Consider the following 27,620-nt stretch of genomic DNA (forward strand, 5'->3'; position numbering starts at 1 on the left):
AAAAAAAAAAACTTTTGTTTCTGTTACAAATGTCTGTTTATATGTGTGTACTGGGTCACAGATGTAAAACCTATTTCCTTTTGGGGCTCATGGTCAAAATGAGATTTGAAAGCCACTACTCTCCAGATGATGGAGACTCATGGAAGGAAAGGTTTCAAGAAAGAATATGGTAAAATGTGTCTTTACAAAATCATGCTGGCAGTTAATACAAAGCAGCTTTTCAAGCTAATGGAAGTCTTGAATTAAACTTACTCTCTGCCATAATGTTTAAGGAGGATAAAACAGTGTTAAAAAGAAAAAAGAACTGTAAGTAGTAATTAAAAAGGGTGTATTTCATGCATGTTGGTTTCATTATTTTGCAGTTTCACACACACACACCCAGATAAATTCTATATCACAAGACACAATGAACTTCTTAATTTTTACATGGATGAAATAAAATTTTGGAAGTCAGTGATAAGGAGAGTGATTAATTGGCAGAAAAAGAGATCAGAGAAAGGGAGAAAATTAACAAACTACTCCAAAAGGAGGAAAGAGAGAAATGAGGGTCTGAAGCCTCAGAGGTTTTAAAAAAGAAAGAAAAAGAAAACACATGTTAGATTTGGAAGTAGTTTGGGAGGTAGGAAACATTCTTAGTAAATGTTTATAGACTGGAGTGGGAGGAGAAGAAAAAGAAAGCCCCCATGACTAAAATCTTAAAAAAAATAAAAACTATTTGAGAAGTAGTAAAGGACTTCCATTTGGATTCTACACTACAATGCACCAACTCCTCACTGTGGCATTTAAACCACAGCATGACAAGTCTGTAAGCTATTTTATTTCAACTTTTCTTCATTGCACTCGCAGGCCTTATTACTAGACAATACCATTTCCATAAATATTAACACTACTTTCTTATGAGGTATTAATGATTCCATAGCACTGTAAGACTTTGTATGATTCCAGACACTACAATGTGATATGCTATTTTATCACATCACATAGAACAGGTCCCTAAAATGAAGTCAGAATAAAAGTATTATTTTCTATTCACTCCTAAAATTGTATACAAAACGGTTTCATGATGAAAATATTCTGAGGATGGTATTCAGAAATTTTAGTATTAACTAATGGGTGTAGTCTCCTGTCAGTCTAAGATTTGTGCTCCTTTCTTCTGAATCTCATGAGAATTTATGTAATAATTAAAAGCAAACATCAAATCACACAGTTAACTTCTTTTTAATTGCCAGCAATGACAAATTAAAACAATACTTATAGAATTCCAAAAATACAGTCGACCCTTGAATAATACAGGCTTGAACTACACAGGTCAATTTATACAGAAATTCTTTTCAATAAATATAAACAGTACCGTAAGTGTACTTTCTCTTCCTTACGATTTTCTTAGTAACATTTTCTTTTCTCCAGCTTACTTTACTTGTAGAACACAGTACAAAACATACATAACATACAAAATACGTATTAATGTGCTGTTAACATTATCAGCCTTCCAGTCAAAAGCATGTTCTCAGTAATTAAGTTTTAGGGGAGTCCAAAGTTATACACAGATTTGACCTTGCAGAGGGTCATTCGTGGCCCTAACTTCCACATTGTTCAAGGGTCATAGTAGTGAAAACTAACTTAAATCTTATTTCTCTTACCACCAAGCATTATAAAGTCCCATAAGTAAGTAAGTACGGTAGCAATTCCACTCTAGATACCTGAATTAGTTTCTTTAGTCAGCTAAGAGCTAAAAGGCAGTAAAATGTTCCTAAACCTTCATATAGTCACTCTGTAACCCGGTGATTGGGAACTGCCTCTAAATCCATGCTGAAGCAGAAATGCAGAAACTCAACTGACATGGATAAACAAACAAGCTCACTCACTGTATGTATATAATGAGTGACATTATAGTCCCTTAAGTGAAATAATATGGGGAAGAATATTTACACAGCTGTTGCTCAATAAAAAAGGAAATTAATAAGGATTTGCTTTAAAAACAAACAAACAAAAGCACATATTAAAAAAAAAATTATTGCTCCTGAAAGGAGGTAAAAACCTATAAAGAAAAAAAAAAGTCCTATTTATACTTTCTATTCAAATGTAAGGAGACATTCATTTATTTAAATATCCATGTGAATGCATAAATAAAGGTATCAAAGCTCCTTTCTCTACTAACAAAATATATACGTATGTATCTAAACAAACTCAAATATCTATAAACATATATGGTGAAGTACTAAAACATTATTCAAAATATTTTAATATTACTGATCTACTGATGATTCTTCCGTAAAGAATTTCATTCTTCTACTGAAAAATTTATCTTACATGGTTTAAAAATAGAGAGAGAGAGAGAGAGAACTCCATACTGGTTTAAAGCAGAAACCTAGGGGTCAAAAATTTGGTTTGAATTATTTGGTAGCTTTGTGAACTGAGAAAGTTACCTAAAACTCTTCTTACTTCAATTTCCTCATATATAAAACTGTTAGTTATACTTACAGGGGTTGGAGAGGGTGGAAATATATATACAGCTCCTTTCAAAAATAATATGTATAAAAAGTAAAAAATAATATATATATAATCTACAAATAAATTTGTAGCTACCTTTGGTAATAAAAGAATGCTTTTTTCCTTTGTATTTTCCAAATCTCCAAATTTTCAATAATAAAAATATACTCATCAATCTTAAAAGTGATTGTTAAAAAATTATGCACTAGACAAAAAGTCCAACATACAATAAAAGAAATCACCCATCATACCAAGAACCAAGAAAATGACTTGAATGTAAAAAGACAACAATGCCAACACTGAAATTAATTACATACTGCAACTGTCTAACAAAGATGTAAAAGCAGCCACCATAACAATTCATCAATTACAAATTCCTGTGAAAAAGACAAATAAAACAAAAAATCCAAGCCAAGAAACAAGTTATGAAAAGCAACCAATTAAGGCACCTGGGTGGCTCAGTTGGTTAAGTGACTGCCTTCAGCTCAGGTCATGATCCTGGAGTCCCAGGATTGAGTACCGCATCGGGCTCAGTGCTTGGTAGGGAGTCTGCTTCTCCCTCTGACCCTCCCCCTTCTCATGCTCTCTCTCTCTCATTTTCTCTCTCTCTCTCAAATAAATAAATAAAAGCTTTTATTAAAATAAGCAACCAATTAGAAATTACAGAACTGAAAACTATAGTAAGAAGAGAAACTTAATGGATGGGCTCAATAGTAAAAATTACGAAGTGCACAAATTAGTCAATTTGAGGACTTATCAACAGAATTTACCCAATCTGAACAAAAGAGAAGCAGGACTCAAAGGAAACTAACAAAGATTCAAAGATCTATGGGGCAATAATAAAAGATTCAACCCAGTATCACTGGAGTCCCATAAAGAAGAGGATGAAATTGAAAGAGTATTCATAAAAATAATAGCTGAAAACTTCCAAACTTGGGAGAAAGATAAAAACCCACAGAATCAAGTGAGAACTTCACACAGGTAAACCCACAAAAATTATACCTTGCCACATCATTTCAGATCTAAAAAAAAAAAAAAAAGGAAAAATCTTAAAACCAACCATAAAGAAAAGATGCATTACCTATAAGGGAACATGAATTCAAATGACAGATTTCTCATATGAAACCACAAAGGTAAAAAGATAAAAGTAACAAAAATCTTTTAAAAGCTCAAAGAAAAGTACTGTCAATCATGAATTCTATATCTGACAAAACTATCTTTCAGGAACAAAAGGGAAATAAAGACATAAGCAGGCAAAGGAACCTAAAAATCTATCACTGGCAAATGTATCCTTCAAAAATAGCTAAGAAGTTCTTTCAGATGATAAATGAAGGAATGCTGTAACATTAGGAAAGAAGAACGAACAATGGAAAAAGCAAGAATATGGGTAAAAACTATAGACTCAATAGACTATCCTTCTTTGCACGAAGTTTTAAAATCATCATTGATGGATGAAATAAAAATTATAGAGGCAACCAAAAAAAGTTACAGTTCACCAAAGTTTTAAAACATCTGTACATCAAAAAACGCTACCAAGAGAGTGCAAAGGCAATGCACAGAATGTAAAAAAATACCTGCAAACCACTTAACTGAAAAAGGACTGATACAGGAATATATAAAGAACTCCTATAATTCAAAAGGAACACAAACCAACTTAAAAACAGACAACAGACTTCGACATTTCTCCAAGTAAGATATACAAATGGCCAATAATCACATGAAAAGATGCTCATTCATAAGAGAAACGCAAGTCAAAATCACAATGAGATAGTTTATATGGAAAGCTATTATGAAGAAGAGGAGGAGGAAGGAACAGAAAATCAAAAGTAATGGTGAAAATGTGGAGCAATAAGATTCCTTGTGCATTGCCAGTGGGACTGTAAAATGGTAGAGGCACTATCATGGATGGTATGACAATTCCTCAAACACTTAAATACAGAACCACCATATGATCCAGCAATTTCATTTCTAGGTATATACTTAAAATGAAAGCAGGGACTTGAAGAAACATTTGTGTACCTGTCTGAGTAGCATCACTCCCAAGAGCCAAAAAGGTGGAAGCAAACCAAGGGTCCATCAGTAGGTGAACGCATAATCAAAATGTGGGGCAGACTAGAAGAGTATTCAGTCTTAAAAGTAAAATTTCAATAAATGCTACAACACAAACCTTGTAGACATTATGCTAAGTGAAATAAATCAGTCATGTATTTTATGATTCCATTTACATGAGGTACCTACAGCAATCCAATTCATAAAAACAGAAATAAAATAACTGATGCCAGAAACTAGGGGAAAGGGATATGGGGAGTTTGTGTTTAATGCATACAGAGTTTCAGTTGGGCAAGATGGAAAAGTTCTGGGGATGGATGGTGATATCAGCTGCACAACAATGTGAATGTAATTTATGTCACAGAACTATACACTTAAAAATGGTTAAAATGGGGGGGGGGGTCCTGAGTGGCTCAGTTGTTAAGCATCTGCCTTTGGCTCAGCCCTTCATCAGGCTCCCTCTCCCACTCCCCCTGCTTGTGTTCCCTCTCATGCTTTGTCTCCCTCTATCAAATAAGTAAATAAAATCTTTAAAAAAAAAAAATTGGTTAAAATGGTAAATTTTTTATCAGGTATATTTTAGCACAAAAGGAAAATATATTAACACTACCTTATATGTATAAAGAAGAAATATTCAAAACAATGATATTTACAAAGTAAGAGAATAAAGGGGTGAAAATGGAAGGGTAGGTTCAACACTTCACCCAAACCAATAAACTGTTTCCCGATAGACTGCAGTAAGTTACATATGTATATTTTAATATCCAGTGAAGCCATTAAGAAAATACCATGAAGTGGTATATTTGAAAAATATTATAAATAAATCAGAATGAAATACCAACAAATGCTCATCCAACACACAGAAAGAAAAAGGAAGGGACATCTGGGTGGCTCAGTTGGTTAAGCATCTGCCTCCAGCTGAGGTCATGATCCTGGGGTCTTGGGATTGAGCCCAGATCAGGATCCTACTCACTGAGGGGTCTGCCTCTCTCTCGCCCTCTTCTCCTCCCCCCAGCGCATGCAAGCTCTTTCCCAAAAATTTAAAAAAAAATCTTTTTTAAAAAAAGAAGAGAGAAGAGAAACAGAAATGAGAAAAAATAGAAAATGAAAACAAAATGGCAGAAGCCCTAAGAGCAAATGACATATGCAATAAAGGGGTTAGTATTCAAAATACATACAGAACTTACAAAACTCAACACCCAAAAGACAAATAATCCAATTAAAAATGGGCAGAAGACATGATGAACAGAGATTTCTCCAAAAAAGACATCCACATGGCCAAGACACATGGAAATATGTTCATAATCACCATCAGGGAAATGCAAATCAAAACTACAAGGAGATATCACCTCACTCCTGTCAGAAGGCTAAAAGCAGCAACACAAGAAACAATAAGTCTTGGTGAGGATGTGGGAAAAAGGAAGACTCCCACACTGCTGATGGGAATGCAAACAGGTGCAACCACTGTGGAAAACAGTACAGAGGTTCCTTAAAGGGTTAAAACAAAGAACTATCCTATGATCCAGCAACTGCACTACTGGCTATTAACTCAAAGAATACAAAAATACTAATTCAATGGGATACATGCACCCATGTGTTTATGGCAGCATTATTTACAATAGGCAAGATATGGAAGCAGCCCAAGTGTTCAATGACTCAGGAATGAATGTGGTATTTATATACAATGGAATATTATTTAGCCGTAAAAAGAATGAAATCTTGCCACTTGCAACAACATGGATGGAGCTAGAGAGTATTATGTTAAGTGAAGTAAGTCAGAGAAAGACAAATACCAAACACTAATGGTTACCAGAGGTGAAGGAGGTGGGGGGAGGGCGGATTAAGTAGGTGATGGGGGATTAAGGAGTGCATTTGGAGTGATAAGCACCAGGTGATATATGAAATTATTGAACCATTGTAATTTTGGAACTGGAATTAATGTAACACTGTATGTTAACTGGAATTAAAACAAAAAATTCTAAAAAAAGCTCTAACATATCAATAATTAAAATAAATGTAAACAGGGTGACTCAGTGGGTTAAGTCTCTGCCTTCAGCTCAGGTCATGATCTCAGGCCTGGGATGGAGCCCGGCACTGGGCTCTCTGATCAGCAGGGAGCCTGCTTCCCCCTCTCTCTCTGTCTGCCTATCCGCTTACTTGGATCTCTCTCTCTGTGTCAAATAAATAAATAAAATCTTCAAAAAAAATTAAAATAAATATAAACAGTTAAAATATGCCAAACAAAGACAAATATTGGCAATGTGGACTTAAGGGAAAGAATGACCCAACTATAGGCTGTTTACAATTAACTCACTTAAAATAAGAGGTGAAAAAGTACCAGAAAAGATGCATGTAAACAAAAGCAGGGGTGGCTATATTAATTTTGGATAGACTTTAGAGCAAAGACAATTGCTAGAGAGAAAAGAGGACCATTATATAATGATAAAGGATGGATCCAACAGGAATACCTAACGGTCCTAAGCGGTACACACAAAGCAAAATACATGAAGAACTGATAGAGCTAAACGGAATAACAGACAAATTCTCAGTTATGATTGGGAACTTCAAGACTTCCCTTCTCAGAGAGTCATAGAAATACTAAGCAGAAAATCAGCAAAGATTTAAAAGTTCTAAAGAATACAATCAGCCAAAAGGATCTAACTGACTTCATCAAAAAAAGAGCCAAAAATCCACTTTTATTTTCATCCATAGAACACTCACCAAAACAGACCATATTCAGGCCATAAAACAATTTTAGAAGTATTGAAATCATAAGAGTATATTCTCTGACCATAATGGACTCTAACTAAAAATCAGTAAGAGAAAGACAACTGGTAAGTCTCAAAACACTTGGAAATTAAACAACACACTTCTAAACAACCCAAGCATCAGAGAACAAGTCTCTAAGTAAAGTTAAAAAAGAAACAGAATGGAATAAAAATGCAAAGACAACACAGAAAACGTCAAAAGATGTGGGATACAACTAAAAAAGTGCCAAGAGGAAAAAGTATAGGATGAAATGCTACATTAGCAAACAGAAAATGTCCCAAATCAGTATCTTAAATTTCTACTTAAGAAAATGAACCCAAAGCAATCAGAAGAGAAATAATAAAAAATAAAAGCAAAAATCAAAAAAAACTGAAAACAAGAAAACCTTTGAAATCCTTTGAAAAAGTAAAATTGATAAATCTTTAGCAAAACTGGCAAAACAAAAAGGAGAGAAGGTACAAATTATGAATATCAACAATAAAAGAAAGTATCACTGAACACCCTCAAGCCATTAAAAGGGTAATCAGGAAATAATACAAACAAGTTTTTGCTCTTAAACTAGATTAATTAGAAGAAATGAATCAATTCCTCAATCAACCACATACAGATCTTCCTCTACCTTCAACAGGATTACATCCAGCTAACCCATTTTAAGTTGAAAATATCACAAATCAGAAATGCATTTAATGGGGTGCCTGGGTGGCTCATTCCCTTAAGAGTCTGCCTTTGGCTCAGGTCATGATCTCAGGATTCTGAAATCGAGCGCTGCATTAGGCTCCCTCTCCCTACCACTCTGCCTACTTGTGCTCGCTCTCTCTCTCTCTCTCTCTCTGTCAAATAAATAAATAAATAAAATCTTTTTTTTTTAAATGCATTTAATGAACCTAAGCTACCAAACATCAGAGCTTACCCTCACCTACATTAAGTCTCCTTAGAAAACTTACATTATTAGTCTACAGTTGGGCAAAATGACCTAAGGCAAAGCCTATTTTACTTGAAAAAAAAAAAAAAGTGTTGAATATCTCGTGTAATTTACTGAATACTGAAAGTGAAAAACACAATGGTTGTAAGGGTACAGAATCCTTTTAAGTGTTAGAGTTTGCGGCTGTTTACACTTGTGATTGCATGGCTGACTGTGAGCTATGATTTGCTGCTGCAGCCCAGCATGGTAAGAATCTTACCACATATTGTTAGGCCAGGAAAAGATCAGAATTCAAAATCCAAGTATGGTTTTTACTGAATGTGTGTCACTTTCACACCATCGTAAAGCCAAAAAAATCTTTAGTCAGGTACTGTTTGTGCTACCAATATTCAACCAAAATAAATAATAAATAAATATAAATCCACAACCGTTTAAAAAAAATGAATTCAAAATTTTAATTCTTAAAAAAGAAAAGAAAAAATCCCATGCTGAAATGTTTCACCAGAGAATTCTAGCAAATATTTAAAGAATACCAAAATTTCACAAACTCTTCCAAAGAGTAGAAAAGGAGGTAATGTTACCTGCCTCATTCTATGAGGCCAGTATTAACCCAAATACTGAAATGAAACAAAGATATCACAAGAAAGATACACACCATATCACTAATGAATTTGACACAAATTCTCAACAAATCAACAACCTAAATTCAGCAATATTTGAAAAACATTACATACCATAACCACATGGGATTTACTCCACATATGCAAGGAGTGTTCAACATTAAAAAAAAAAAGTGTTATCTACAATATAAACAAGCTAAAGAAAAAAAATCTTATCATATAAATTGACTCAGTAAAATATTTTGGCAAAATCCATCAACCATTCATAATAAAAACTCTCAGTAAACTAGGAGGACAGGTGATCTACCTACACTTAGAGTATCTACCCAACTACCCACCTCCACAAAAGTACACTTGACATGATATTTAATGCTGAAATACTAAATGCTTTCCACCTAAAGCAAGGAACAAAGCAAGGATGTCTGCTCTTACCACTCTGAGTCAATACAGTACTAGAAGTTCTAGCCAATGCAACAAGACAAGAAATAAAAGACATAGAGATTAGAAAGAATATTGTAAAAAGTCTCTAAAAATTAAAATGTAATTTTAGCAAGGTCAAAAAATGCAGGACCAATGCAAAAATCAATCACATTTCTATATACTAATAATGAACATATGGAAACTGAAATAAAAAAGATAATATTCACAAAATTCCTCCACAGAAAACGAACAAAAAAAGTAAGTATAAATTTAACAAGGCGTACAACAGGACTTGTAGATATGGATAAGCCTGTTCTAAGTTTATATGTAAAGACACAAGGCTTTGAATAACTCAAACGATCTTGAAAAGTGAGAGGAACCACTCTACCTGATTTTAGGACTACACAGATAATCAGGAGTATCACAGCAGATGGAAACGTATAAACCAAGAGAACTCAAGAGAGAACCCAGCAGTCAACCCATACATAAATGCCCAATTGACTTTTTATGAAAGTGCAAAAGCAATTCAAAAGAGGAAAGAAAGGGGTGCCTAGATGGCTCAGGAGGATAAGCCTCTGCCTTCAGCTCAGGTCATGATCCCAGGGTCCTGGGATCAAGCCCCGCATAGGACTCTCCATTCAGCAGGGAGCCTGCTTCCTACGCGCCACCACCCCCCCACCCACCTCTCTGCCTACTTGTGATCTCTGTCTGTCAAATAATTAAATAAAATCTTAAAAAAAAAAAAAAAGAGGAAAGAAATTTACTTTTTCAACAAATGATGCTGGAGCAACTAGATATCCATAGGCAAAAGTATGAAACTTAATTTAAAATTCTTTTTAAAAAAAAATCAAAATAAGTCATAGGCTTAACTACAAACCATTAAAGTATAGAACTTTTATAAAGCTATCACAGTAGAAAATGTTTGAGACCTATGCTAGGTAAAGAGTTCTCAGACTTGCCTCCAAAAGTAAATATTAATAAATTAAGCCTCAACAAAATTAAAAACTTTTGCTCAAAGAAAGACCTTGTCAAAAGGAAAAGAAAAAAAGAAAAGCTACAGAATGGGAGAAAGTATCTGCACGTAGCAGAAAATGGAGTAATATTTAGAATTCTCAAAACTCAACAATAAAACAATCCTATTGGAAAATGGGCAAAAGACATGAACAAACATTTTACCAAAGAGGATAGACAGATAGCAAATTAGCAAATGAAAAGATCTTCCACATCATCAGCCATTTAGGGAAATACAAATTAAAACCTCAATAAGATCACTAGACACCTTATGGGAACAGCTTAAATAAAAATTTGACAATATCAAACACTTGTGAGAATAGAGAGAATCTGAACTGCTCATACATTACTGGTAAGAATGTAAAAGGATACAGTCACTCTAAAAAACAGATTGGCAGCTTCTTATAAAACTGAACATGCAACTGCCACACAGTCCTACAACTGCACTCCTGGATATTTATCAGACAAAAATGACCATTTATATCCACACAAAAATATGAACACTAATGTTCAGAGCAGCTTTTTTTCCCCTAATAGTTAAAAACTGGAAATAATCCGAATGTTCTCCAGTGGGGGAATGGCTAAACGGTCCTATATCCGTATCATGAAATACTCCTTAGCAAATGAAAAGGGACAAAAGTACTGATACATGCAATGACTCGGATGAATCTTGAAGGAATTATGTTGAGTAACAAAGGCTAACCCCAAAAGGTTACATACTATGTGATTCCATCTGTACAATGGGGGAGGGGGGTTGTGTAACGTTTTTGAAAGGGCAAAATGAAAAACAGATTAGTGGTTGCCAGGAGTTAGAGATAAGGGAGACGTGAAAGGAGGTGAGTTTGATTATAAAAGGGCAGCACAAGAAAACCGGTGGTGATGAAACTGTTCTGTATCTTTACTATAGTGATGATTACACAAATCTACACATGTGATAAAACTGCATAGAACTAAATGCATGCTGAACACACAGACACACACAATTTTATGCAGACCCAATGAAATTGAAGGTTTAATTAAATTAAATTAATTTAATTAAAGTCAATTTCCTGGCTGTCATACCAGATGTTGCCACTGAGGGGAAAAAAAATGGGTGAAGGACACATACTCTATATTATTTCTTACAACTAATGTTAATCTACAGTTACCTCAAAATAAAATGCAATTAAAAATAAGAAATAAATCAATATTTAGCTAGGTAGATAGACACAGATGCCTCTCTGCCTACACAATAAGTGATATAAGTGTCTTAGCTGTGAACCCCCAGTCTAATGGGTTATACCTACAAAGAAGCCTTAACAGATTAAAAGAATCTTTAGGTCTTTCCCTTATGCTTCAGACAGATATATAAGAGAAAAGGAATTTCAAAACTAATCTTTTAAAGGTTACTTCTAAAGAGAGAGCTTTTAGTTGGTGAATACATGGAGGTGGGAGTGTGGCTAGAAGAGTGGTATCCCCAGAGAAAGCATGGAAGCTCTGTGCCCTTTTCCACATACCTTGCCCAATGTTTCTCTTTCATTTAAGTTGTTGTTATAGCTCTTGTAATAAACTGATAATCTAGCTTGATAAAGTCTGATGAGGTGTTCATCTTACGGACACCCAGACAAAATAATAAAAATACACACGCACACAAAAATGTGCGTATTGTAATACTGAGTATTACAATAATGAACACAGTGAATACAGAAATTTTGCTGGAGTAATGTCTCCCCACAGGACTGTTCATGGCTACCATCCATGGTCATATGTAGGATCTTTTCATTCTATAAGAATCAGACAGGCACTTAAATAATTTTTCCATCTTTCAACATACATATGGCCAAAAAAAAAAAAAAAAGATATAAATCACTAACATATAAGGAAAGAAGGAAGAATATAAAGGAAGTTTTTCTTTCCTCCAGCGAAAGACATGAAATAAAATCAGTTTCTCAAGTAGTAAATGTGCATCTGATCTACATCAAAATCATCCAAAGCCATTTTTAAAGAGAGAGGGTTATCCAGTGTATCGGTCAGCTCAGACTGCCATAACAAAAAAAAAACAAAAAACAAAAAACAAAAAAACCACACTGGATAGCTTAAACCAAAGAAACTTATTTTCTCACAGTTCTAGAAGCTGAGTCCAAGATTAAAGTGTGAGCAGAGGTGCTTTTTAGTAAGGCCACTCTCCTTGACTTTAGATGGCCACCTTCTCACTCTGAACTCACATGGCCTTTTCTCTGCACATGTGCACTCCCATGTCTCTTTCTCTTCTTCTAAGGTCCAAAATGATTATGGACCCACCCTCATGACCTCATTTAATCTTAAATGTGGTCCTATACACATACAGCCACATAGGGACTTAGGGCTTCAATCTATGACTTTTAGGGGGACAAAATTCAGTCCATAATACCCAGTGATCAACTGGCCCTGAAGTATATTTTATATGAATATATATATATATATACATATATATATATATATATATATATACTATACTTACTGGAAGGGGGCAAGGCAAAGGAAAAAGTATAGTATGTACATTACAATTCCAATTCTATCACTTAGTGTTCCCAACAATAAAAATGAGGAGAATATCTATTCTTACTGTATAGCTGTGAGAAGTAAAAGAAATAATCTATGTAAAGTGCCCAGCATATGGTAAAGGACTAGTCAATCCTGGACCCCTGCCTTTCTTCCCCTCCCCCCGCAAAATTAATTATAAATTTTACTCAAATCTAAACATATCTGAAAAATTATGGGAACTAGATTCTGTCCCAGTTCTACCACTACCTAGCTATGTGACCTTAACCAAACCACTCTTCTGCATCGGGGCAATGAGAGTTTCCTCTATCACTAAAATACTATGTATCTATGCGTTATCATTCATGACTGTAATATCAAACGCCAATACTACAAAAGCTAATCAAACTTTTTTTTTAAGGTCTTATTTATTTATCTGAGAGAGAGAGCGAGCACAGAGGGAGAATGAGAGGGAGAAGCAGACTCCCCACTAAGCAGGAAGCCCGATGTGGGGCTCAATCCCAGGACCCTGGGATCATGACCCGAACTGAAGGCAGACGTCCAACCAACTGAGCAACCCAGGCACCCCCCTATTCAAACTTTTTATAAAATTCCAGTAAAAGAGGATTATGGTATGAAATTTCAATTTATTCTTCCAAATACTTCCATTCTTTAAACTCTTCCACAGCTATCCTCCAAAGTGAAAAATGTATCTGTACAACACGCCTGTAAGGCTAATTTCACCATCTTCTCTTTATCATTAATGCTTCATCTTCAAAGTAGATTGTATACTCTTATATTTTTGTTCCCCTACGTTTGTTTTACTCACAAAAATCACTTAATCACTGAAATGCCTAAAATCACACCCCAAATCCTGTTGAGATATGATTAGGCATATGGAGAGGTTTCCAATAAATTGTACCTGACAACTGTTTTTAACTTAGCCCACTACTGAAATGTATTGTGGGTGATTTCAAGATGGGATACTTACTGCACATTCAAACAATGAGCCATAACCAGCATCCATACTCCATAAATGTGCTTTAAAATTAAGATAATGGTCAGAAGCAAATCTACTGTGAGGATATTTGAATCATTTAACGAAAAACAATTTACCATGTTAAGCCTAAGGGAAGAACTTGTAAGTACTTGCCCTTTCCCCTACCTCGTCCCTCACCACTCCTATCCTAGTATTACCTGGTATTACATATAAATGAGTAACACATGAGGTAGGTTTTTACTTAGGTGCCTTTAACATATCTCACCTGCCAGTATCAATGCCCTTGTACAGTCCCTACCCAAATCAAATCTGAACTGGATCATGTTATTAGCACTGGCCATCAGTACCTCAGCAAACACAAAGAATGCAGACACTTGATAAATGTTGGCACAGTGAGGCTTCTCCTCTTGAAATGCTCCCACATGAAACCCAGCTTCCATGCTGTGGAGAAACTCAAGCTAATTAAGGGGGGAGGCTACCTGGAGGCAGATGAAGGGAGAGAGGCAGTCATATTCCCAGGTATCCACCAGCTGTTCCAGCCATCTCAGCTGCGGCATCAGATTTATGAATTAAGAAGCCACCTTAGATGTTACAGCCAACAGATGACACATGGATTAGTCCCCATCAAGCCCTAACTTTTAGAATTAAGAGCAAATAAACCTTGTTGTAACTAAACACATGTAAGCCAATTAGAAAAGTTCTAGATTGGTAGTAAGCAACCAAGAAATGTCAGCAGTAATAACGGTCACTGTTAATCATTATTTTAAGTCCCACCCCACCAATGTATTGTTTTGGGTATTAAAGTTGCTCTCAGAGACATGCTCTCATTTTCTTAATATAGAGACAATACAGAGATATTGGCAATATAGGCCAATAAAGAGACAGGAGTAGGGACACCTGGGAGGCTCAGTCGTTAAGGGTCTGCCTTCATTCAGCTCAGGTCAGAACCCCAGGGTCCTGGGATCAAGCCCCACATCGGGCTCCCTGCAGGGCGGGAGGCCTGCTTCTCACTCTCCCATTGCCCCTGCTTGTGTTGCCTTTCTCAATGTGTTTCTATCAAATAAAAAAATAAAATCATTTTTTATAAATAAATAAATAAATAGACAGGAGTAAAGCAACCAGATAGGCCTACTTTTTGCGTTCCCTTTCTTCTTCCTAATTTACAGCTGTCCTTACACACACACATACACACAAACCCCACCCCCCACCCCACCCCTGACCTACCCCCCACAGCGTGGAGCCCAATGCAGGACTCCAAGGACTCCAACACAGATGGTGAGATCAAGACCTGAGCCAAGATTAAGAGTGGGACACTGAACCCACTAAGAAACCCAGGTACCCTTGTCCTTTTTCTTTTTATCTCTACCTATAATGCTTGCATGATTTCCCCGGAGTGCCTAATCAATGATCCAAACCAATTCTACCCTTTGGCTGTGCTCTTTATTCTCAGGAATTACAGGCACTTCCTTCAACTTCCTTCAACCTCCTTCCAGACCAGTGGTAAATAAAATTAAGAGTTCAGTAGGACAGACTCTTCACTAAGGGTCAAAAGTTTATACTCCTTTAACTTGTAATTCTTTTTCACATGACAGAATCATTAGGCAAAGGGTGTGGGGACCAATAAGGTCTTGTTTAGAAATTTAGAAATTAAGCAACAGGGATAACATACTTGCTACCTTTCCTCAAAGACTTACTGATCCTAATTATATAATTTTCTTATTCCTTTAAAGCCCATGACCTTTTGTTCATACTTCACTCATGATATTTATCTTAATCTAGCCTGAGTGAGAGTAGTTGGTTTACTTAACTTCCTATTAGATCTATAACTGTCCCAGAAGATTTTATGGACTTGAGAGAATTGAGAAAATGGGCATCTTACTCATTTTTGTATCCTTAAATTAGGCACCCACTACACTGTTCTACTATTCATACAAATATGGTTTAAAAAAAAAAAAAAAAATCTGGGTCCTGGTCAGCAACCACTCTGTACTTAACTAATCCTTGCAATTCTCACCTCCTCCCAATTTTACTAAGAAATAATGACTCACCCATAGTTATAATGCAATTAGTGACAAAGTTAATGAACACTACATGTCCTAACATTCACCTCTAATAATTATTTGGCTTAATTAGAATGATTTTATTTTTGTAGAGATAGTCACATGTTTTTTGAGGAAAAGAAAGGCATCTTTTATGTTCCTTATTTCCTTTTCCTTCAAGTTTCAGGCTTGAGAAGCCTGCATATTGTGTCCAAGGTAAGATCTATGCCACCTGCCAGGCAAATAATATCAAAGGCAAAGCAAGCCTAGCAGAGGCTACAGCAAACCAAAGCTCAGAACTCACCTAAATGGGGCAACCAATACTCAGCTCTAGCAAGCTACAATCAAACTGGAACAGCAACCAGGGAGAGCCAAATCCTGTGATTTTGCAAGTGATGCTAGATAGTGAGACTTCTTAAATGTGAAGTCTTCCTATTTTTAAGTGGTGGAGACTGATTACTAAATGTTCCAAATACACCAAGAAAAAGCAATACACGTATCTGTGGAGTGGATCCAGTCTAAGCGCATCCTGCTATTGCAGGCTGATAGTTCAGAATCTCTACATATAACTGAAGGTAGACTAAGTGAACATGCTCCTTTACTATTAGCCTCACCTCTAAAGCAAAGAAAGCAGGACCACTAAAAGCAAGTCCATAAAATTAGAAGGTGTACCAGTGACAAACTCCTTTAACTTTTTTCTCTCTTGAAAATCAAATCTGTTAGTTTTAAATACGGAATCTTCTAAAGCATAAAAATACATAGGGGAGAATTTTTTGCTTTTTAAATGTATTTCCTCAAAATTTGAGAAAAGGAAAATATTCAAATAAATAGTTAAAATTATACAAACTTTTCTGGCCTTAACCAAACTAATGAAAACATTCAGTAATAAACATGAGACAATGACTCCCCATGCACACAGAAAAACAAGGTACAAAACACTAATGGCATTAATGTATTTGCTCTCGTCTATATATTGTCATTTGACTCTCTTGTGACCAACAGCACCAAACTCGCTGGATATAAGGTTGAACTCCATGACAAGGGAACTCTACTGTAACAAACCACTGTGGACTCAAACCTATGACCCGAACCTCCTTAATATGCTATCCAATAACTAAGGTAACCACTCACTAGTAAATACTGTTAGTCCAAGAACATTTCTTCTATACTTTTAAAAATATTTGAGGTTTTTTTAAAGATTTTATCTGTTTATTTGACAGAGAGGGAGATCACAAGTAGACAGAGAGGCAGGCAAAGAGAGGGCCTGGGTGGCTCAGTGGGTTAAGCCGCTGCCTTCGGCTCAGGTCATGGTCTCAGGGTCCTGGGATCGAGTCCCACATCGGGCTCTCTGCTCAGCGGGGAGTCTGCTTCCTCCTCTCTCTCTCTGCCTGCCTCTCTGCCTACTTGTAATCTCTCTCTGTCAAATAAATAAATAATATCTTTTAAAAATAATTAATTAATTAATTTAAAAAGGGGGGGGCAGGCTCCCCACTGAGCAGAGAGCAGGATGTAGGGCTCCATCTCAGGACCCTGAGATTATGACCTGAGCTGAAGGCAAAGGCTTAACCCACTGAGCCATCCAGGCGCCCCAAAAGATTTGACATTATTTAACCAAGTCATTAAAGCCCTTTAAAAATAAGAATTTACAGAAAAGATCTGAACTTCATCTCTACACTACTTAACAGGCTGGAAGCCTTTATGAAGTCATAATTTTTAGTACAATTAATCACTTCTGACAGTCCTCTGGAGTTCTAACATTTCTTTAAAATAACTACTAGTGAGGGAGTCCCTGTACCAAAAAAATCAGTAGGCAATTTATTGACAGTAAGATTATATTACTGTTACATTGGGACACCATATACTGAACACTTACTATGTGCCAGGTACGGTGCTGAGTACTTCCGGACTCTCATTAAACCTTCAAGAACGACCCTATGACGGAGGTACCATTATTATCCCCATTTTACAGATGGGGAAACTGACCTTTCCAAGATCACACAGCTCTAAGTGGCAGAGTCAGGATTACAGCCCAAATCTTGTCTAACTTCAGAATTTGCCCTTCAACACTACACTGTATTACCTCCAATGACTCTGGGTTGATATCTAAGATAAACAAAAGAGGGAAATTTGTACTTCTCGTGACAAATTTTAAGAACATACTAGAAACGGAGGGTACTTTTCAGAACATGAACAATTCTCAAATACAGTCATACAAGTATTATTTTTATTCCCAAATACATATTAATAATGATGGAAATCTCACACGATGGACTTCCCACAAACACAATTTCTCCAGAGTACTCATTCATGTTTATTATTGAAAATTTAATGGGAACACTCTATATATTCTGCCCAGTTTTGCTGTGAACGTGAAACTATTCTACGAAATAAACTTTTCTTAAAAAAAATTTGGAACCACAATATGCCAAATATGTCTAATACAATTCAGTCACAAACACTGACATAAGACTATCTTCTTTCAGTATAAAAAGTTACGCTTTATTATAACTGCACTGCTGAGCATGTAGTGAGCACTTAAACATTTAACTGACTGATTCTTTCAAAAAGGCTTGAAGGTATGTAAACAGTGCTGTAAAATGCAAATTTTTAACACTCCCAGAACATCTTCGGAAGATGTTAATATGGTAAGTTGGAATAAAATTAGACCAAAAAACTGAACTCCTAATTAACAATATAAAAGGAAGGCAATACTGTTATACCATGGCTGACATAAATAAGGTTAATTTTATTTTTCCACGTTAAGTATCAAAAGATGTAGCCTTAAGTCAAAAATGGATCATTACAAAATCTTTTTCTAATTCATTTTGTAAGTCCTCTCTAAATCTTCCATAGCTTATCCAAAACAAACAAAAACTTCCAATTGTTCCGAGTGACTGTCAACAAAGGAACCAAATATTTTTTCCTCTGACACACCACACCAAGGTTGTCAAAATTCTAAAGGTCAAATAATACTGATGTGAGGGATCTACAAAAACGGTTTTGCCATCTATTACCACATCCCATCAAAATTTTCCTCTCATCAAGGTCCACCTTTATAAATATATTACCTATGTTCACTTATGAAGGGAACAAATAAGGGGAAGGTACGTATGAAAAAACCATTTGCCCTATATATTCTGTAATATGCTGTCAAAACTAATTGTCAAGTAGAACACTGTACTGGCCACCAACAGAGTGTTTTAGTGTTAATTTTGTTTTACTTCAGTGTTGTACTTACAAAGTCTCAACCATAAAAGATTACACTGATATTAATAAACGGGAATTCTATAGCATAAATTACAGATACTACTGGAGGACGGGCCCTTAATCACACCTGTAATTCACAGAATTCCTTTCCTTTCTTGCTGACCCACATCTTCATAAGTGATCCGAAGACTTCAGCATCGCTATGCTTGCAAAGCCATGGGCTGGGATTTGCAGTGCCACAAAAACAAAGCATTCTGACGAGTGCATGTTTCAAATGGTATCTATACAATATTCATTCAAACACTTATATATTCCAAAGCTTCTTACTAATAACCTGGCTTCAACAGGGAATGCACACAGAGGTTATAAGAGACTGGGACTGCCTTGGTAGCTGCAAACTCGGCTGAATCCCAGGACGCAACCTTAATTTGGAAGAGGCAGAACTATATCCGGTTCTCAATGGATACACATTTTTCATTTGCTTCCCACTCTCAAAAACTTTACATCTTCCCAGAGTAACAATAAATATACTAAGACGCCAGGGAGTATGCCCGTAGGGAGGATGAGTGATCAAATTAAATACCCACGCGCGGAACCCGAAGCTTCAAAACTTTTCAGAACAAATCTCAACTGAAAGAACGAGGCAAGTTTTCCCACTTCTTTCTAGGAGCCAGCTGCCCCAATTCCTGAACAGCTGTCCTGACTTACTGGTTAGTTGGAGGAGCAGTCAGCGGGATGGCCACCTCTTCTTCCTCGTATTCTGGTCCATCCAGAGAGTCACCTTCGTCCACTGTTCCCAGGCCCGCGCCCAAAGGGGGCAGCTGAGGGGGCGGCGGCGGCAGAGGAGGGAATCCGCCGCCGGCCCCGAAAGTCTCAGCAGGCAACGAAGTGGTCCCCTTGGCGAGAACCATCTCTCCTCCAGGTCCGGCGGCAGCGGCAGCACCAGCCACGCCAGCAGCAGCACCTCCCCCTGACAGTCCGGCTCCCCCCATTGCTCCCGACACAGACCCGGCTCCTAGAAACGCTGACCCCAAAGCGGCTCCGCCAGCCAGAGTCCCGGCCATTCCGGCCTCCGTCAGCCCAGAATAGGGGACGGCTGCCGCTGGCAGGGCCGGGGGTATCTTCACCCTACAAACTGCCTGATAGGCACTCGAGCCCGCGGCTGCGCCGCCTCCAGCTGCCCCGGCGGTCACCGGGCCGCCCTCCTCACTGCCGGCCTCGGCCGCCATCATGTTGAAGCCCGCTCTACTCTACTCTACCCTACTCGCCCGGGAGCCCCGGGGGCCACCAGGCCCGGGCTCCGAGCCGCCCCACCCAGGCGCGTCCCCCCTTCAGCTCCCCAGGCGGAGGAAACAACAACAAAAGGAGAGAGCCCGCCGCCGCGCCCCCTCCTCGGGCCACAGCCCAGGCTCCGGAGCTGCCCGGGTTACGGGAAGCGAAGTGGGCAAAAAACGCCTGCAACGCTTGCACAAACACCGCCCCAAACCTTCACCTTACACACCCACACTCACGCGCGCACACACACACACACATGCACAGAAGTAAAAAAACTTCCTGGCTGCACTAAAGAGGAAGGGAAGCACAGAGGAAGCGGCTGGGGCGGCTGCCGCTCCTTCAGCCACCGCCGCCGCCGCCGCCACCGCTTCTTCACCACCCTAGTTCCGGCCACCCCCACCGCAGCCACCGCCGGTGCCGCTGCTGGGGCTGGGGCCACTGCAGCCGCTTCATTCTCCACCGGACTGGAGATGGGAGGGGTGGGGAGAAAAGAGGAAGGGGGGCGGGGTAGTGGGGAAATCGACTGAACTGCTCCAACCTGGAGCGCTCATGAAAACCGACTAGAGAGAAAGGAAGGCGGGGCACCAGAGGAGGAGCCGAGGAAAGGAAGGGCGGGGGAGGAGGGCGAGGGCAACTCTGCGCAGCCGCATTGCTAGCGCGGGGGTGAGGACGCTGGGCCTGGAGGGAGGAAAAGGAAGAGTCGGGAGGGAAGGAAGCCGCGGGAGCGCGCTGTGCGCGGCCGCGCTCACTGTTGCGGTCGGGCTAGAGCTGGTGGTGGCGTCGCCGCTTCTCCGGTCGGTGGCGCGGGCGGTGGCGCGTGTCTGCCTCCGTGGGTTTTGTTTGACGGGCTTTGGGAGGAGTGGGTCCCCGCGCACGCGGCCGCTGGGCACTGAAACAGGAGAGACGGGAGGGACCCGGAGGGGTGGAGGGGGAGAAACGGAGAAAAAGGGAAAGGAAGATGCCGCGAAGCCAGTTCCTGCTTCCTGACTGGTAGAAAAAACACCTTCAGTCAGTGGCGCAGAACCCAGATGGCCAAGGCCCAGGGGTAGGAAGATTGCTTCGAATTTAAAGGCAGTACTGTTATTTTATTTTCGTGGCGTACTAGCGATCACTATATGACTATACCGTACTTGTAAAAAAAAAAAAAAAAGAGATTTTAAACAACGTTCCGAAACTCAAGAGAAGTAAACGAAATAGGGGAGCATTAAGGGGAGGGCTAAGAATTTTGGTAGAAATAGTGGTTGTAAAGTCGGTTTTCTAAGAGTATAGACATTGTTTTCTTCATTCACATCATCTTACCTCCTCTCTGTCCTGTCTCTTCCCCCCCCTCCCCCCACACACACACTTACCAGTGTCATCGCAAGTCTGTTAGGTACTACTAAGGTGGGTAGAGGAGGGTTGCAACACTCATTTGTGTGCAGAAGGCGGGTCATATTCGGGGATGCATATGTGAAGCATAGAGAACCTTGAACAAGGCAAATGTCAAGGTTCCAAAGTGCCACATAAAATTGTGCATAGTTTCAAAAATGACCAATAAACTGAAATCTCACACTAAATATAGCCAGAGAGATGGGTTTTGTTTTGTCTTTTATGCTAGAATATGTATAAACTATTGTGTCCATTCATAGAGGTGGAGGAATCATTCTCATTGTTTGAAATTATAGTATGGGTAATTTTCCCTTTGCATTCATACATTGTTATTTTAAATTCTCCCAGGAGAAATCCCACATTGAATACCTTTAAATATTGGTCTTTGAGATCAACGTTTTTTCTGCTAAGGATCAAACCAACAGTGAAGCGCATAGGGGATGAGTAGGAGCTCTAATAGAGGCCCCAGGGGGATAAAAGGAAAAGGACACTAAAAGAGGTGGCGAGGTGCACACAAGATATTTTCCTTTTCTTTAGAAGCTCGCACAAACCTATTTGCCAAATCAGTGACAAACTTGATTAATCCTGAGGACTCCCTTCATTGTGCTTACTCTTTTTTTTTTTTTTAAGATTTTTTTAATTTGACAGAGATCAGAAGTAGAGAGGCAGGCATAGAGAGAGAGGAAGGGGAGTAGGCTCCCCACCAAGCAGAGAGCCCCATGTGGGGCTTGATCCCAGGACCCTGGGATCATGACCTGAGCGGAAGGCAGAGGCTTTAACCCACTAAGCCACCCAGGGTCCCCATTGTGCTTACTCTTACTTGTACCACTTGAGAGAGCAAAGATGGATTACTCATGTGAGTGGTCTTAGACCAATGTTATCCTACAAACTTGTAAGAGTGCAAATTCTTGGCCCATCCCAGACCCTCTGAATCAGAATCCCCAGAAACTTTTTTAATAGTCCCTCTAAGTTTACACATTTAAGAACCACTACGCTATAGTATGCTAATCAAGAAGGAGGTATGAAGTACCTAAAATGGTTCTGAAAGAAAGAAGAAATGAGAAGGCCAACTCAATGCCATTCATTAGGCATGTGGAAAAGAGAAGTATTGTGTTGCTAAGCCCTGTACTATTCTAGAGAAGAGGCTGGAAAATAAGAAAATACATAATGAAGTAATTTCATAATATTTAAGAGAATAATGCACTCCTACTTACAGTTGCCTGCCTGGAACAGTTTTTCTTTTAAACTTAGACCCTCAAAGTAAGAAGAGAACTTCAAAGTACCTATTCCCCCCACTCCCAAAAAATTTTGCATTAGCATCCCAGTCCTCCAACACCCCCACCCCAATTACCACCATCAGTCTTGGTAGGATCCTGGCCTGGCAGCTTATCACCAGCTCTTATCACTGATCTCTGAGGGCTCACACATCATCTGTATGCTGCCTAATATGCAGAATTGCCTTTTTTCCCCCTCTTGAAAATTCTTTACAAATAAAGGCCAATATTTAATGCAGTCCAACACCAATTATGTACCAAGTTATATTGTTTTCTAATTCCTTTTAGGTATATGTATCTACAAACCTACACTGCAAATACAATGTGTGGTCTATCCTACTGCCTAGCCCAGTGTTAGGCACCCATACCAACAGCTTTGAGCAGGTCTTCATTCTTTTAACAAATTCTGGATTAGATCAGCTCACATCTTTGGACATCAGTTGCTCAACTAGTAGGAAAAAACCTACTATGTCTGTTCATGTATCAACCTAATACCAATATCTTTACCATATATTCAATCTTAGAGTTGTGCTGTCCTTTATATCAAAGAGATTACCACAGTCTTTCATGAGGTACTTCCAAATATCTTATATACTCCTATTATTGGACAGATCTAGACTTTGATCTTTACTCTTCCTTGTGTGCTTCCTGAATCTCAAGTCCATCTTCTCTCTTCAGTGACTTTTTCTTTTAAAGGGTTATATGTTTATACCTCATTTTTTGTCTGTTGCCTTTTTTTTCTTTTTCTACTCACCTTGACCTTCTGGCCTTCTCTCATTTATATTCTCATGTTTCTTTTCTCCTGCTACTTTCTCTCTCAATTTTTACTTCTATGTTTCTTTTTCTCTTCTTCCAAGCCCTGTATTTCCTGACTGCTTGAACTTTCAAGAGTCAAACTCTCAAAGTTTCATGAGTCAGGGGGCGCCTGGGTGGCTCAGTGGCTTAAAGCCTCTGCCTTCAGCTCAGGTCATGATCTCAGGGTCCTGGGATCAAGCCCCACATTAGGCTCTCTGCTTGGCAGGGAGCCTGCTTCTCCCTCTCTCTCTGCCTGCCTCTCTGCCTACTTGTAATCTCTCTCTCTGTGTCAAATAAATAAAATCTTAAAAAAAAAAAAAGTTTCATGAGTCAAAAACTGAAAAGAAAAAAAAACACCTGAAGAACAGTTTAAAAAAATACAACTATGAACTATCTATGTGGAGAGAGGCATTACAGAGATTCTGCAGGAATTGGTGTTAGATGTGGAGTTATGTAACATCAGTTAACAAAGGGAAGTAAACAGTCTGTTAATTAAATTCACAGATAATATTAAACAAGGAGGTACTGAAAAGCAGAACAATATACCAAAAAAAAGAGAAAAATTCAAAATAGCCTTTACCTTGAGTAAAACAATCCTTGATATCTATGACTTTAGAGGATTTATCCAGATATTGAATTAAATACAGTATTTAATGAAAATAAATAATCAAAATGCTGGGCAAAGACTTATGGGTGAAAAGAATCTAAACATTTTTAATTTAAAAATTAATTTGGTTCATTCTGATTTTATTGGCAACTTAAGTATGAATTTAATACATTCCAACATATCTTTTCAGTTTTGATACCTCAGTATATGAAAAGGTAGACAGTAATTCTTAGTAATTCTTAGGCAAAAAATACAATTTTAGAGAATCTCAAGGGGCTTAGAGTAAATATATGAGTTGTTTCTGAGGGGGAAACTAAGCAAGAAGTGATAAAGAGCTTACAGCTGTGTTTGAAGAATCCCAAAATTATGTTTCATGTGCTAGTACATACTCAGCTATACAAATGGGCTTCCAGGTTCATCTAAAGAATATCAAAAGGTTTCAGTGACCCAAAAAATCTTGAAAAGAAGCTTTTACTCCTAACCCATAATATTCCTACTGCATTTGGTGACCTCATCTTGAAGTCCTGAAGAGTACACATTTTCTTATTAGTGAGATGTTTTAAGAAAATAATGTTGAGAAAATACAGGTTAAAGGAAATTATTTTAATGAAAAAGTAAATGGTTCTGCAGAGATTACTATATGTGATATAATAACTAAATAAGATTTATAAAAATTATAAACACTGTGAAGAAATTAAATAATACTATGATCTCTGAAGCTGTAAAATAAACTTCAAAGAAAATTACCAGAAGCTCTCTTCTGATGGCTAAAGGAGCTTAGAGCAGTTGGATCTAAATGTTCTTTCTCTTGAAAGAAGAGTTGACAAATGTCTTTATTTTGTATTGTTTATTCTTATTCTACTATCTTATTTTGTTGAATTTTCATTATTCTTTGTCAGAAATTCTCCTCCTTTATTATTTCTAATCCTTTTTTCTTTGTCTACCATTTACCTCTGACCAGAAACATTTCTGTATTTCCTGACTATACCTTATATACCTATAATCACATAGTTCCTTCACTATACAATGAAGGGGTTAAGTGCAGCCTTGATCTAATTATAGATAAAATAAGGTGAGAATTTTAAGTACATTAGAAGAAGTTTTGAGTAATGTAACATTACAAAACTAAAATGATCTTTCTTAGCTATAAGAAATATCTATATTTCTATAGATTATTTTTATTTTTATTTTATTATTTTTATTATTATAGACTATAATTATTTCTTAATTCATTGCCTTTAAAGAGATTTTCAACACCCATTAACACTTTTTTATTTTTTAATTTTCTCTTCATTCTTTATCTAATTGTTAAGATAGCAATGAAATATAGCACATATATAAACACATAGCAGTGATTTCCAAATTTCTGAATTTTACAGATCCGTGAAGCTTAACAAAAATTGAAAGACTATTAAATTGTTATGAAGTTGCTGACTTATGGTTTTATTGTTATTAACTACTATTTCCTACCACTGTATTTCATAAAAGGAAAGGAAACTTCAAGGCAGAAAGAAAGGAGGGGAGGGAGAGAGAAAAAAAGGGGGAGGAATTAATTTCAATAAGTCTTTTGATTACATAAATTTAGCTTCATGAAAAGTGCATCAAATATTATGTCCTTTTTCATTTTCCCACAGATTTAGTAAAAATCGGCATTGGTTTGCTGACAAGTATCTTAGTCTGGTCTTTTCCAGAAGCAGATCTGAACAAGACTTGAGTGGTAAATAATTTATTTGGGAGGTGATCACAGGAAATTTCAGAAAGAGAATAGTGAAGGGAAGGAAGCTAATACCAGATGTGTTAATGAGGTTACTGCTGTGAACTAGGGCTCAAATTCCACTAGAGAGCCTTGGGAGACAACACAGAAGGCACCTGAGAGTTGTCATACCTGAGGGACAAAGAAACTGGCTTTCACTCATCAAATCCCATTTGTCATCAATGGAGGGATACTCTAATAAGAGTATCTCCTCTCCAATCCCTCTGCACTGCCCTCTATGCAAGCGGAGTGTCTCCCAGGGCTAGAGAAAGCCCTCAAGTACAGAGTTAACTGGTGTTTGCAGTGAAAGGCTATTACATGCACAGAAAAGGTGAGTGTCAAAGGGGTATGGAGTTGGTAAGGCCAGTATCCACTATCCCAGGGTTTTAAAACCTCTGTGATGAAGAACTTATTTCTGTTAAATAAAGGTATTCTGGGATGTTATTTGTTACATTTAAGCCATTTTATTTAATTTATCCTACTCTATGACCTACTAACTTTATTTAGCACAACTGGCTAAGAGGCTTCTTCAGTGTTAATCATGGTATAGCTGGAACAAGAACTCATCATTTCCCAGTAATGTGTATTATCCCTGGAGCACTCCCAGAGGGAGTGGTTTCCTAAGATTCACCATTTATTGCTTGATACCAAACTTATTTCCTGTCTTTTTTAAAACATGTACTTTGATCTAGATTATAGAATAGAGGCAAAGGTGATTATGCATTGGATATAAAATAGTCTCTTGATAACCAATGGAAAAAGCTAAAAAAAAAAAAACCCTATTATTCATATTAAAATAGCATTTTTGAGGAAATAATATGATAGTTGATAGTATGTTTTACTTTTTCTTTTAAGATTTTATTTATTTATTTGATAGAGCACAAGCAAGTGAAGCTGCAGGAAGAAGGAGAAGAAGAGGGAGAGGGAGAAGCACACTTCTGCTGAGCAGGGACCCCCATGCGGGGCTAGATTGCAGAACCCTGGGATGATGACCTGAGCAGAGGCTTAACTGACTGAGCCACCCAGGCACCCCTAATACGTTTTACTTTATTAAAAGTGGTTCAAAATTCAGGCCTTGCATTTGTAGAAAATTTTAAAGTCATCCACGTGCTTTCTCATGCATTGCCCTTTTCACAACTCTGAAAAAGTATGGTAATACTGTTATTCCCAGTTGACAGATCGGTAAGCTTTTAAGTTCCAAAGGTATGGTTAATTCACCTCAAGTAATGACTATTTATTATAAGGATGCCTGGGGAAGTATGGTAGGATGAAAAAACTGTCCCACAATAAAATGTCTAGCTTCGGAAAAAAAAAAAAAAAAAAAAAAAAAAAAAAAGCATGTCTAGCCTCATAGGGAGCTGTAATATCTATTGTTCAGCACCCAACAGCAGCTCCAGGGAACTAACAGGAATGCTTGCGGTAATGCCTGAAGAATGGGACCGTGTTATTATCACCTTCAGTGGCAGCATCTTTCCCATGACTCAAGTGCTCAGTCATGGTCACTGCTGTATTCTGTTTCTCT

At 37.7% G+C, this 27,620-nt stretch overlaps 1 protein-coding gene across 1 annotated transcript in view; it reads right to left on the minus strand.

Annotated features, from left to right (window-relative positions):
• Positions 1-21,227, minus strand: part of RASA1 (RAS p21 protein activator 1) — a 121,975-nt gene extending 100,748 nt beyond the window's left edge. The window contains 1 exon segment of the mRNA XM_032335807.1: positions 19,735-21,227. Within this exon segment, the coding sequence (XP_032191698.1) occupies positions 19,735-20,258 (524 nt within the window). The 5' untranslated portion in view covers positions 20,259-21,227.
• Between the last annotated feature and the right edge of the window lie 6,393 nt (positions 21,228-27,620).

The sequence above is a fragment of the Mustela erminea genome, chromosome 3 (genome assembly GCF_009829155.1).
Source record: "Mustela erminea isolate mMusErm1 chromosome 3, mMusErm1.Pri, whole genome shotgun sequence".
Classification (NCBI taxonomy): Eukaryota; Metazoa; Chordata; class Mammalia; order Carnivora; family Mustelidae; genus Mustela; species Mustela erminea.